The following is a 13,459-nucleotide window of genomic DNA, read 5'->3' as shown; positions in this document are numbered from 1 at the left end:
AGGCATCAGAGTTTAATTTGCTCTTTTGATATATTTATTTAAATGGACCTAAATGACCACATAACTGAGTTTATGAGACCATTTAGTAATATACTTTTTACATACAACATAAACAGGGATACATGCAAGGTACTATTTTGTATCTATTCAGATGTGTTGTATTTTCCCCGATTTTACCTGGCGAGAAACATTTTCCTTTCCATTTTTCTTAAAAAGACACAATATTTCCTAACAAATATTAGAATACCTTTTGAAAGTCATTAAAATTTTGCTATAATCTGGGACTACATTGCAGCTTTAAAAGTAATGAGTCTGATTTGTTTTCTGAAAACTATTTTTCTGTCCTTAGGATGAAAGCTTATTTAGGACATACTCAAGATCACTCTTAGCACAGGGCAATGCTATCAGCAGCAAGGGCAAGGCAGTGGAAAATAAATTCCAGCAATAGCCTTCATGATTTAATCACATAAGGATAAGGTTGTGATTCTTCAGGCAGCCCAAGTTCAATAGCATCAAATATATTTACAGCATGACACTGCCCTGATCCACTTCTTTTAGGTCAATCAACAAATATTTATGAGCAAGAAACTGCATTACAGAGTGAAGTTCCAACCATCGAGGAAGTAGTTAAGTTCCAAAATCAACAGGCAAACTGAAAATCAACACAGTCAAATGATTCTTAGAACATCCTGAAAGTAACCACAACTCACAAACTTTGTTTGCAGGTACCTTTAAAGACAGTGATACTTAGTATAAATGGTCTTTTCATTTTGTGCTGTAGAGTTACTGCTTCCCATGTCAGAAGTATAGCATGAGGAGTTATCATCTTTGAATTGCTATGGCCAAGCAAAGATAGAAAAAACTGACACAAAACATCATGGGATTAATCTGTTGAGTCATACCTTTGTTAACTATCAGGAAGAAATGGCCAGTCAGCCACTGCACAGTGAGATACAGCATTAAGTAATGAAACACATTATCTGGTCCTGGTTCTTGGAAATCATTCTTAGTAAATGTTCTCAAAATGCAGAAACTGAACTCAATGTCAGATACAGATAATAATCATAATTGCACATGGATGGTGTATATTAATTGTACACATATATTTAAGAGTAATTTTACATGTTTGTTGAAAATTATTGCATTCAGAACAAAATAAATATAGGAAATACAGAAAGCTTTCCCCTGAGAGCTCAACTGAAGCAACCAATGATTCTGGAGATAACTAAAGTTGGAGTCACGCAAGCAAGCCAATGTCCTAGTGTAAGTATGACAGGGGTGCAAAACCTATGAGGCCTGGATCACAGACTCAACTGTCTTCTAGGCGAGGCACAAAAATGAATGGAAAAAAGTAGTGCAGTATTTCAAAGTCCCATGAACAACCTATCTCAAGCCTTTGTCATCTGCATCAGAGAGGATGCAAACAAGTATGAGAGAACAAGTAACAGGCCACATAAGCTTAAATCCAGCTAGAAAAGATAAACACACATGAAATACACAATGGAAAGTAGATTTCAAACTACCTGGAATACTACAGACATTATTCTTGAAATAGGAACTCTCCCTGTCAATTATACTTCGACTTTGTAAAAAAGAAAAATCCATTCATTCATTGGTGCATTTGCACAAACACACACACATTCACACACAACTGCACAAAAACTCTTACCTTTGCTTGTCTCTTGCTGGCTTCTCTTCTGGCTTCTCTTTCTTTCAGTCTTCTCTCCTATGGGAGAAAACAGCACCATATAAATTTCCGGCAGACTGGAAAAAGACCACCCACTGACCACTTCTATTTTTAAAACTAACGAATGTGTAACATTCAATTCTCCTACAAATATTTACTGAATCTACACAATGAGATTTGTGCCGTAATTCATAATATTAAGTGTGTGTCAGGATTGGAATCAAATACCAGTTCTAGCACTTACTAACAATGTACTTTTGAGTTATTTATGCTTTCTAACTAACGTTGCCAACCTAAAATAGAAATAATAAAGATACATATTTCATAAAATTCACACACAAATAAAAAATATATCCTAAGTGGGTACCAGGAATCTCTTACGACTGATATATAATTTTTAGGGAAAAAAAAAGAATAAGAAATGTTTATCTTATCCTAATTGAACGCAGAATTTATTAAGGATATAAAATATTCCACAATGGGAGTGTCCAGTAAAGCGGCAAATTTTTCTCACAGAAAAAACATGCTGTTCTTTAAATTAGCTTATAACTGGAGCCATCACTGTGATACAGAGTAGAGTCATTAGCTGAGACACCAGCACCTTCTTTGGGCTCCAGTTCACCTTCTTTTGGGCTGCTCCACTCAGGATCCAGCTCTCCCTGAATGGCCTGGGAAAGCAGAGCAATGTGTTTGGGTTCCCATGTGGGAATCCCAGATGAAGCTTGCTGTACTGGCCATTGAAAGGATTGAGGGGCTGGGAAGACCAGTGTGTGCAGGACATCTCACTCCCTGTACCTCCTTCAAATAAACCAGTAAAGTGAAAGAAAAAAAAAAAACAGAAAAACAAAGTTAACAATAAAAATCTACTCTTGGGAGGGGACGGGAGGCAGCACTGTGACGTAGCAGGCTGTCACCAACAGCAATGCTGGCATCCCGTGGTAAGGAGCTGGCTGCCATCTAGGCTGCTCCATCTTCACTCCAGCTCCCTAATAAGACACTTGAAAAAGCAGCAGCATACCGGATAAAGCTCAAGATTCCTGGCTAGGGCCTGTCCCGGCCCTGGCCATGGTGGCCATTTGGGAAGTAAACTAGTCTATCTCTCCTCAACCCCTGCCCTCTCCTTGTGTCACTCTGACATATTTATCATACTGGTAAATTATTCTGTTTCTAGAACTATTTTGTTTTTTTCTTCCCTATCTTAAAAGCAAATGAGTAGTACACTGACTTCCAAGTAAAGCACACAAAAGGGCAGGGCCCAGTGCAATGGTCCAGCGGCTAAATCCTCGCCTTGCATCTGCACATGGGCGCCAGTTTGTGCCCCAAAAGCTCCACTTCCCATCCAGCATTAAAATATGGCCCAAAGCCTTGGGAAGCTGTTCCTGCACGGGAGACCAGGGAAGGCTCCTGGCTTTGGATCAGCAAAGCTCGGGCCGCTGCAGCCAATTGGGGAGTGAACCAGCAGGTGGAAGATGTATCTCTCTATCCATTCTTCTCTCTGTAAATCTGATTTTCCAATAAAAATGGATAAATCTTTTTTAAAAAGCAATACAAAGTTATACAAGAGGAATATTTTAAAGATTACTTGGAATTTCTAGTTCCATCAATGGGAAAAGAAAAAGAAGAGATGGAGAAACAGAAACACTAAAAACTTTTGGCCTGCTCACGATCAAAGAGTGTAAACAAATCTCACAGCTGGGGCTTAATATGTACAACATATTACTTTTCCAAATACATTCTAATAAAAATTACAATATTAGGTTGAGTGGATTAAATATTAACAGATGTAGCTTTAATAACAGTGGCCACTTTCAAACTCTATGCCTGCACTGGTACTCTAATAAGACTACAAGAGATATTCTACTACTAAATAAAACAAGTTCAAAGTTCCTCAGTTTGTGGAGGAAAACATAACAGCTGCTAATTTTTCAACAATTTGTAGAGTTGTGTAATGATTCAGCAGATCAAGCTGTCACCTATGATGCCAGAATCCTATACAACCACCAAGTGGAGTTGCCTGCTCCATTTCTGATCTACTCCAGTGCTAATGTCCCTTAAAAAACAAAAACAAAAACAAAAAAACAGAGCTCAGTCCAAGTATTTGGGTCCCTGTGACCCATGCCTGGATCAGATGGATTTTCCTCCACCCGGCCTGCCTTAACCCAGATTTGGTCAATGTAGACATCTGGAGAGTAAACAGGTAGGCAGAAACTATCTCTGTCTCACTTCATCCCTAACACTCACTCAAATAAATAAATAAATAAATATGGAGTTTTTAAAAAATGCTTCCAAATTTTTCATAAAGTTGGCATAAACAAACTACAAATACATGGAAACAGCAAATTAGTATTCAAGAAAAATGGACACAATTCACCAAAAGTTTACTTTGTTTGAGCAAAAACTAGCTTTGCTTTATAGATAAATGTATTTGCAAATTTTTTCCAAATACAGTACGATAATTTATTCCATTAACTACAAAAAAGCTTTTCTATTTTAGATATGAAAGTTAAATAACAATACTTTATGTTATTCTAAAAAATATGAATTTCAGTATGTACTCTGTAATTTTAAAACTGCAACTATGTAAAACATTAGTTAGAACAAAATTACATTTATTAGCATATTAAGACTACTATTATTTTCTTACCAATACTAATAGCTCTGATTTAAATCTTACATATGTAGAATGTGTTAATAGTTCCTATGATCAATTTGGGTTTTCACTTCTTAAACTTATATCTAACAGAACTGGAGAGGTATTGTTATTCCCAATTCACACATTAACAAATGACAGATGGAGTTTATTAAGTAACTTAGCTGATGTCACATAAACAGTGAAGGACAGGCCTGGGACGAGCAGGTTCTGTGAAGCCAATGCTCTCCCTTCCCTCACTTCCAGCACATTACACACTGCGTGTTTCTCCATATAATAATAACTTAGCTTCATAGATTCATATCTAGTGTTTTTCCTAAAGATTTATTTATTTATTTGAGGTTTGGCCATGGGGTTGGAGCAAAAGCAGCTCCCTACAGTGTGGCTGCTATTGGGGTGCCCCAGCCAGGCCAAATCCAATGCTGGGGACTCAGGCCAAAGAAACTGCCAAGAGACAGTGACCAAGAGACAGTGACTGAGTCCTAGGCCTATTAGGCACGAGGATCTGCCTGCTGGCTGTCCAGTGGTGAGCTCTGGGTTTTTTGGGATATGTAGTTGCTGTCTAGGGAAACCCATGAATAAGGCCAGTGTGAGTACAGGTGAGGGATGAATTCTGGGTGATTCCCAGCAACAGTTGGGGTTCTAAGATCAGCAGGATCAGACTAGACTGCAACACCCATGGGTTCACATGGAAGACGGGGTGGCTGGAAACAGAACTGAGCCAGCAATTGCAACCACCAGCATACATGTAAGCTGACTGGGGTGACGGATGGTGCCAGATTCCATACTGGCAAGCACACACAAGAATCAGGTCTGGGATCATCCCAGACAAAGTTTCTTTGGAGATCCCTGCAACTGAAGTGCTGATCTCAGAACCCCAACCATGAAGACACTGTCAGCTAGTGTATTCTGAAGAGATTTCATAGTGCCTGGAACAGCGAGATTGGCAGCAATTCAGACCTGCTAACTATCAAAATTGCTTGAGCAGGACCCTCAGAGCATGTCCCACATTGAGGACCTGGGAAGCTGGGTGGGGCTTTTCCCTTTGTTTCTCCCCTTACTGCAGGTACAGGGGAAAAATGATATTAGTGTGGAAAGAATGGTCTAACCCACTTTCCTGTAGCCCCTGACCCTCTGTACCCTAATCAACTATGTAAGATTATAAAAAAAAAAAAGACTATTTGAAAAGCAGAGATACATACAGGGAAGAAAAGGGACAGATCTTACATCCAGTGGTTTACCACCCAAACAGCCAGGCAGAAGACAGAAGCCTGGAACACCATCCAAGCTTCCACTTCTTTCTGCCATTCTCTTCTGAGGTTTCTTCTCTCACTTACCCTACACAGCTGGACTGGGTATAAAAACTGGTCCTTTCTAAACCAATCCATAACAAGGAAGGCTATGAAGACAGGAGAACAAAAATGAAAACACTGAAAGACTACTTAATTGCTTCAAATATTTGCTGATTTTACCACGTGTCAGGCCATAAGGTGGATTCCAGGTAAGGATTAATGGGCAAAACATTCAAGAACTGCCCTCTCAAGAGCTTTGCAAGGTCTGGCCTAACTCTTCAAAGCATTTTGATCCATACAGGGCCAAACTCTGCAAACTGCACAACTTCAGATTCTAATCATTCACATCAACCTAACAATCAACCCAGGTCTCATCAGAACATGAGGTTAAAAATGTTTCCATAAAGACTGAAATAAACATCTTACAACTGCCACACAGTCGACAGGTGAGATCCATGCCATGCTAAGTAGTTATCTCCTGTTTCACAGAAGATACAGGGAGTCTAAACACCAGGATGGTTAACTGAGGGACATTAGAAGCCAGAAGCTAATGAGCAAGAACAGGAATGTCTCCAGACAGCCATCTCAAAACCACAGCCAATTCAGAACTGTTGAGCTATCAAAACCACCTGAGCAATGCCTTCAAGCGTGCCCCATACTGGGGACACTGGAACTGGTTAGCAGGCTGGGTGCAGCTTCTCCCTTTATCTCCCACCTTCCCCCCAGACACAGGAAGGAAAAAAGAGACTGTGGAAACAATGGTCTTGCCCACTTTCCTGTAGCCCTTGACTCTTTACGCTCTAATCAACTATGTAAAGATCATGAAAAAAATAATAATAAAAGCAGGAAAATTTTAATGTAAGAGCATGCCTTTTTTTTGCCCTAAATAAATTTTGCTATACCATAACAGGAAGGACTTAAACCAGGAAGGGCCAGAGGAGGATCCTACCATTTCTCACACAGACAGAATTTCTGCATGGCATCCAATCTAGAAGCAGAAACCAATGCTGAGCCTCTTCCCATCATGGTAACACTCTGACCTTGGTAAAAATTTTATAAGACTCTGTGATTCAACCAAGACTTAAATAATACCTTAGACTCCTCAGATAATGAGAAATGGTTTCTGGTACCATTACCTATTTGGCTATGAATTAAAAAGAAAGTAATACTGGTACACAATTCTCATCTATACTACCAATCATAACATTTATTTTATTCTTAAATTTGAGACTAATGAAATTCCACAGAAAATTTGAGTAATTCCTATTATTTGCCATTCCTGCGTCAAAATCCTCCATTCCTATTATCTCCCACTTCTTTATTCATGGCTTCAGAGTCACGCTTTAGAAAAGGAATATCTGATGATTTCAGAAAGGTAACATAGCTGCAAAGTACAGAAAAAAAAAAATGGAAGGAGAGGGGTGGGGTGAAGACGGGAAGGGAACAGAAGACAAGGGCTAGGGCCCAGTTAAGTAACTGCTTATTTGTTATTGCTAACAATCTAGTTATCACTACATTCAAAATATCAGATTACTGATTCTTTCTTGACTATCATATAAATTTTAGTTAAAGCACTTGGATCCTATGCCCATTTAACATGATTAATACAATAACAAAAATATATAAATTCTATGAAACATCTCTAATTCTTAACTATCTAAACCACCTAAACTCAAAAGAATTCAAAACAGCACTGTACTATCTATTTTCCCTAGCAGTCCAGCACTTCAAACTTAAAACAGATGACCTCTCTCAACTAAAAGCTGGTATAGCAAATATTATCATCCTAAATTAAAGTAAGCTTCCTAGGTTAAAAATGGCCACTACCACAGAAAGGATTTGCTAGATAACAGCAGTATAATTTAGTAATTGCTTTATATGCAAAAATTATAGCTCTGACTAAATGTTATTTTTGATAGGTAAAAGGCTCTATAGAGAAAATGAAAATCACAGTTGCACATGAGTAGATACCTATAAATGCCACACGAAACCCTAGATTCCGATGGTCAATGGCAAAAATGAAGGAGGCCTCAGGGAAGACTCAAAATGACCAAATGGAATTGCTAAGCAGTTACAGGGAAGGAAGAAAATGATTACCTGAACCCTACCTTAAAAAGGCTGAATGCTTACAATAAACTATGATTCAAGGCTATTTATTCTTTTAAGGCAGAATCAAACCACTAGCTCAAATTAGAACCTAACATTACTTAAATATTAAGTATCTTGTCCTTTTAAACCAAAACTAGCATAATAAAACATTTTGAACACACTAGAAAAAGGATTCCAAAACTTAGAGAATCTAAAACTGATGGGCATTTTAGAAAACACATGTGAGATACAAAACCATGTAATAGGTTCCATGGAGTTTTCTCTCACAAGCAAAATTCATTCAGTCACAATAATTACTCATAATATTTTGCAAAACTTTTTCATTCCCTTTCATCTTCATAAAGAGAAAACTATGCTTAAACTTGAAGTTAGCATTTTCAATAGTCTTTGGGAACCTTTTGTTATTCGAAGTACAATTTCATAATGTAACATTATGAGTGACAGCCCCAAAAGGAAATATAATTACATTTGCCCAAGGCAAAACCATATGCTAGAAAAACTGATACTGTCATTATACTAATACACTCAATTATGAAAAATAATTTCGAAACCAACAATATATTCAGGCAGCATAATTAGGTAAAATAACCTGTGCAATATTAATACTTTGTTTTAAAATTTTACTAGCTATTGGCAAATAAGAGAACAGAAAGAAAGATTTATGATCAAAACAAACAAACAAGACAAAGGAAAATAAAACCTGACTTGCCTAGAGGGGAAATAGTACAGGATAATTTTATTTTCATATCTTAAGTACATCTACAGAACCAGACGATCTAACTGATCATCTGGATTCACCTCTATTTCTTATTCCAAATTCATCAAATTAAAAGAAAAAAAAAAAAAGAAAGAAAGCAAGCCTTGGGACAAGAATTGGCCAAAGCACCTCCATCCCACATAGGAGGACCTGGGTTCAATTCCCAGCTCTGTTTTGGTTCCCAGTTTCCCAATGCTATGCACTCTGGGAAGCAGCAGATGATGGCTGCAGCAGCTGGATCCCCACTACCCACACACACCTAGACTGAGGACCTGGGTCCTGGGTTTGGCCTGGTGAAGACTTGGATGTTATAGAAATTTTGGGAATAAAAAAATGATCAAAGATTTCTGCCTTTCAAAAACAAAACTTCAAAAAACAGTGCAGTCCAAATTGGTGACTGGTAACCCAAATGCAGAAATTCAACCTTACAAGCTACTACTCTTTACACCAAACACTACTTTTTCATGATGCCAAGTGCAGAAATCTGCCATTTACGAAAATATTTCACATGTGTACCAGACAGAAATCCATTCTAGGACAGCTTGGTGAATAATATATTTTAACACCTGAATCATATCTTCAGTATATTACTATTATAAGCACATGAATTCTAACGTTCTCAGAAATGTAAATTTTCTCTAAATACACACAAATAAGTACAGTGGTTCAACTGACTGATCCTTCTCCTACAAGCTCGTTTATCACATGGGCACTGGTTTGTGTCCCAGCGGCTCCACTTCCCATCCAGCTCCCTGCCTGTGGTCTGGGAAAGCAGAGAAGGATGGTCCAAAATCTTGTGGTCCTGGGAAGAAGCTCCTGGTTTCTGATCAGCTCAGCTCTAGCTGTTGTGCCCATTTGGGGAATGAATCTGCAGATGGACAATCTTTCTCTTTCTATCGTCATCTCCTGCAAACCTGCCTTTCCAATAAAAATAAATGAATCTTTAAAAAGAAAATAAACACAAACACATATATGTAAGATTAATGACTCAACGGATGAAAACAATACAAGAAGCCAATTACATGAATATCAGGTAGCCTTTACTCTAACGTTGACTAGAGAGAATTATTCTAGTTAATTTGTGGATTTTTGCTGGCTACATAATAGTTTTTTTTTTTTTTCTTTTAAAGGATAGGGAGAGCTGGTTCACTACCACCCATAGTCTTCTTTTTTCTTTTTTTTTTTATTTTTAAGATTTTTTATTTATTTTTATTGGAAAGGTTATTTTACACACAGAATGATGTTCTATAAGCTGGTTCACTCTAAAAATGGCAGTAACAGCCAGAGCTGAGCTGATCTGAAGCAAGGAGCCAGGAACTTCCTCCAGGTTTCCCACATGAGTGCAAAGTCCCAAGGACTTGGGCTGTCTTCCCAGGCCACAAGCAGGGAGCTGGATGGGAAGTTAAACATCCAGGAAACCAACTGGCACCCACATAGATGCACATGGATGTTGGACCACGGCACCAGCTGTCTACATACGATTTTCAAACTATTTTTTTAGAAGGTAGGCCATGGGTTGTTTTGTACAGAATATACCTATTTTACAGAAAAGAAAGCTACTTATTTTTAAAAAGACTTATATTTAATCTCTGTCATAGAGATACCTACTTAAAAAACAATAATAGGTATAAGTTAGACTTCTCCCAACTTTTTCAGCCCCAAATTGCTCCCTTTAACCTTTGTGAGAAACAATAACAGACAACTTAAAAACTGCATGCTAGGGTGAACAGCTGATCTTGCAACTCCCACTGGAGTGTCTTTGTTCAACACTCAGCTCCTGCTAATGAAGAGCCTAGGAAGCAGCAGTGACAACTCAAGTGACAGCTCCTGCCACATACATGACAGATCGAGATGGTGTTCCCAGTTCTCCCCATGGCCAATGTGGGCCTCTGTGGAATGAACCAGCAGACTGGAATGAACTAGTAGATGGGAGCTCTGTCTCTTTCTCTGTTTCTAAACAAATAAATATACAGAGGCAAGCACATATTATTTGTAACATTATGCAAGGAAAATGATTTCAAAATTCAAATGTAGTGAAAATGGTTAAGTATACATTTATCTACAACATGGTAACTCTTGAGGGGCGGAAAGAGAAAAAGAATTTGTATTTTGGGTTACTCCTGCTTGCATAAAGAAAGTATGTAAAAATTAACAGCTGTAGAGGACCAGCGCAGTAGCCTAGCAGCTTAAGTCCTCACCTTGCACACACCAAGCTCCCATATGGTGCCAGTTCTAATCCCGGCAGCCACGCTTCCAATCTAGCTCCTTGCTAGTGGCTTGAGAAACCAGTTGAGGACGGCCCAAAGTGTTGGAACTCCTCACTCACATGGGAGACCTGGAAAAGCTCCTGGCTCCTGGGTTCAGACTGGCTCAGCTCTGGCCACTGAGGCTACTTGGGGAGTGAGTCAGCAGACGGAAGATCTTCCTCTCTGCCTTTCCAATAAAAATAGATAAATCTTTTTTAAAAATTAATACTTGCAGAGGTTGAGGTATGAATCAGAAAGACAGATACTGGCAGAACCATGAATTCTCAGTTTAGCAAGTTTAACATCTTGATTTTACAACCATGTGAATACATTACTAATTCTTAAAATTTTAATTAAAAAAAAATAGAGGTGCAAACAGTTTTTGTGCCATGAGCGTACATTCACACTCAGTATGTATTAATCGTAAATCTTCCTGAGGACACAGGGACCCATGTATTTTAGATATTTTACTTCTTCTAAGCCCAGGACACATTAACACTGCATTGAGTGTACAACTAGATAATCTGAAATTAACTTTCTAAAGCTTTCAAAAGTAGTATCACTTGAGAGGGAACAAGATAAAAGGAGAGTCTTCATTTAGTCTAATTCCTCCAAATCCAGTTGGCTACAATTTAGCAATACCAAACAGTGAATTTTCTTAAATTCAACCTTCTACTGGATACATACTCTAAGTAGAATTTAGGCTTTAATGTGACAAGTGCAAACTATTCATATCATTAAATACATTTAAAAATTAACACCAAATCTCAATTTAAGTACTATGGTAAAAGAAATAATGCCAAAAACCTTTAGCTCTTTCATTATCACAAATAACCCAAAATTGTAACCTGTTATTTTTCAGGCTCATTTGTTCTTTGTATTTCTGCAACATTTTCCTAAGCATACATTTTCAGGCCTGAAGCTATCTTCAATGTCTACTTTTTCTTTTTCATTAAGGTAGTATCAACTGCATCAAAATTTGAAATAAAGAGCACTGTTCCACTAAAAAGAAAAAATGAGCTGGGGAAGGAAGAGATTTTAATAAGCCATTATAAAGATGTAACGTAATGTAACGTCAAATAAAGTGAATAATTTTAAGGGCCACTCTCAAAATTCAATTAGTAATGATTACAACAAAGGTTTATCATGGGGGGGCAGGGTGTAATACAATAGGATTTAGTTTGTGGCACACTGAAATCATTCAGTATCTCAAGAGCATGTTGCAAAAAAGCTCTCTAAATTAGAAATCTGCTTTGTTTCACTAATTGATTTATGTACCTAGTGAAGTACCCACTTTCAGGGAATTGAATAGAATGACAATACTAATGAGCGTTACCATAATCAAAATTAATAGAAAACGTATCTAGATCTAAAAATAACAATGTAAATGCCTAGAGAAACACTTCTTTCAGGTTCGCTCCCCAACCAACCGTCAATTTACTCCTATCCTATCATCAAGCCAATGTGAAGAAATGTAACTACTGTTAAATCTTGAAATACTAATGACCTTCAGTAGGTAAATGGCGAAACGAATCTTGGTACACCGATATCACTAACTATAACTGAGACACACAAATTGGAAGAACAAAAGCCAAACCCAAAATATTTTCTGTATTCCACAGCTGCATATTCATAACATTATAGTAATACCAAACTATAGAAATGGAGAACATTGAACTCTCTTCTGACAATTACATTTGAAGTATAATTACTTCAAAATAACAACAAAAATAGCATTACTATTATTTAGGTTACCTCAAAACAAAAAACCTGATTTAACTGAAATTCTCCAAATCCAGTCAGTGTTCAAGGAGTGCTCCAGCAAATGAACAAAAGGAACAGAGAATGACAAAATAATTGCAAAAAGAGAGAGAGAGAGAGAGAGAGAGAGACAGAGAGAACCAGCAAAAGCCAACATGACTGGCTCTACTAACAACTTAAATATCTAAAGATAATAACTGAATTTCATGCTGTATTAATTCAAGATAGGATGCTCACCCGATGTTTTGCCTTAATTTTCTTCCTATATTCTTCTTTGTCAAATTTGTCCTCTTCCTGAAGCCTTTCCTTTGCTTTGTCTAAGTTGATACCACCTGTGTCATCTTCTTCCTCAGGATCCTGTGTAACGGTCTTCTGCATTTGTGGCCACTGCTGAACCAACTACAGACAGAAAAGAGTTCAGTGTGAGGCAAGTAACACGAAATATCACAGAACATCAAATAACACAGAACATCATTTATGTACAGCATGGGTATGTGTGTGTAAATGACTTTAAAATGGTGCATAAGCCCACTTTCTTACAGCTTTTAATTCTTAAACATTTTCACCAACTTCATAAATAGAGTGAGCAAAATGCAGAAAAGATTACCCAATTAGAGGAAATGAAATGTTGCCATAACCCAAATTGATCAGATAAAGAAAAATTTCATTATACATTTTGGAGAGGATAACAGCATAATACAAATGCTTCAGCATGCTCTCCAATAGTGTTGCTGGCCACCTATTTTCCACATGAATGAGTTCAAAATTATCTGCGAGCTGATTAGCATGTACCTTCTTTGGACCACCATGAATCTGGTGTGTATCATTAACACTTCTTTCAACAATCTGAATTGTTTCCCTTTCATTTATTCTCTTATTAATCTCCAAGAGGGCAGCTGGATATACTATTCCTGTATCCTGAGAGCCAAATTTAGTATCTAACATATATCAAACATG

General features: G+C 37.6%; 1 protein-coding gene across 1 annotated transcript in view; it reads right to left on the bottom strand.

Annotated features, from left to right (window-relative positions):
- DDX10 (DEAD-box helicase 10) overlaps positions 1-13,459 on the bottom strand; it is a 192,767-nt gene that overhangs the window by 64,468 nt on the left and 114,840 nt on the right. The window contains exons 15-16 of the mRNA XM_040976900.1: positions 12,740-12,901; positions 1,670-1,726 (exon numbers count right to left, since the gene is read on the bottom strand). Of these exons, the coding sequence (XP_040832834.1) occupies positions 1,670-1,726; positions 12,740-12,901 (219 nt within the window). The remainder of the gene's footprint in view (positions 1-1,669; positions 1,727-12,739; positions 12,902-13,459) is intronic.

The sequence above is a fragment of the Ochotona curzoniae genome, unplaced genomic scaffold (assembly GCF_017591425.1).
Source record: "Ochotona curzoniae isolate NIBS_2020 unplaced genomic scaffold, NIBS_Ocur_1.0 contig_2723, whole genome shotgun sequence".
Taxonomy (NCBI): domain Eukaryota; kingdom Metazoa; phylum Chordata; class Mammalia; order Lagomorpha; family Ochotonidae; genus Ochotona; species Ochotona curzoniae.
The sequence above is the reverse complement of the archived record's forward strand: the minus strand, read 5'-3'. Positions and strand labels throughout refer to the sequence as shown.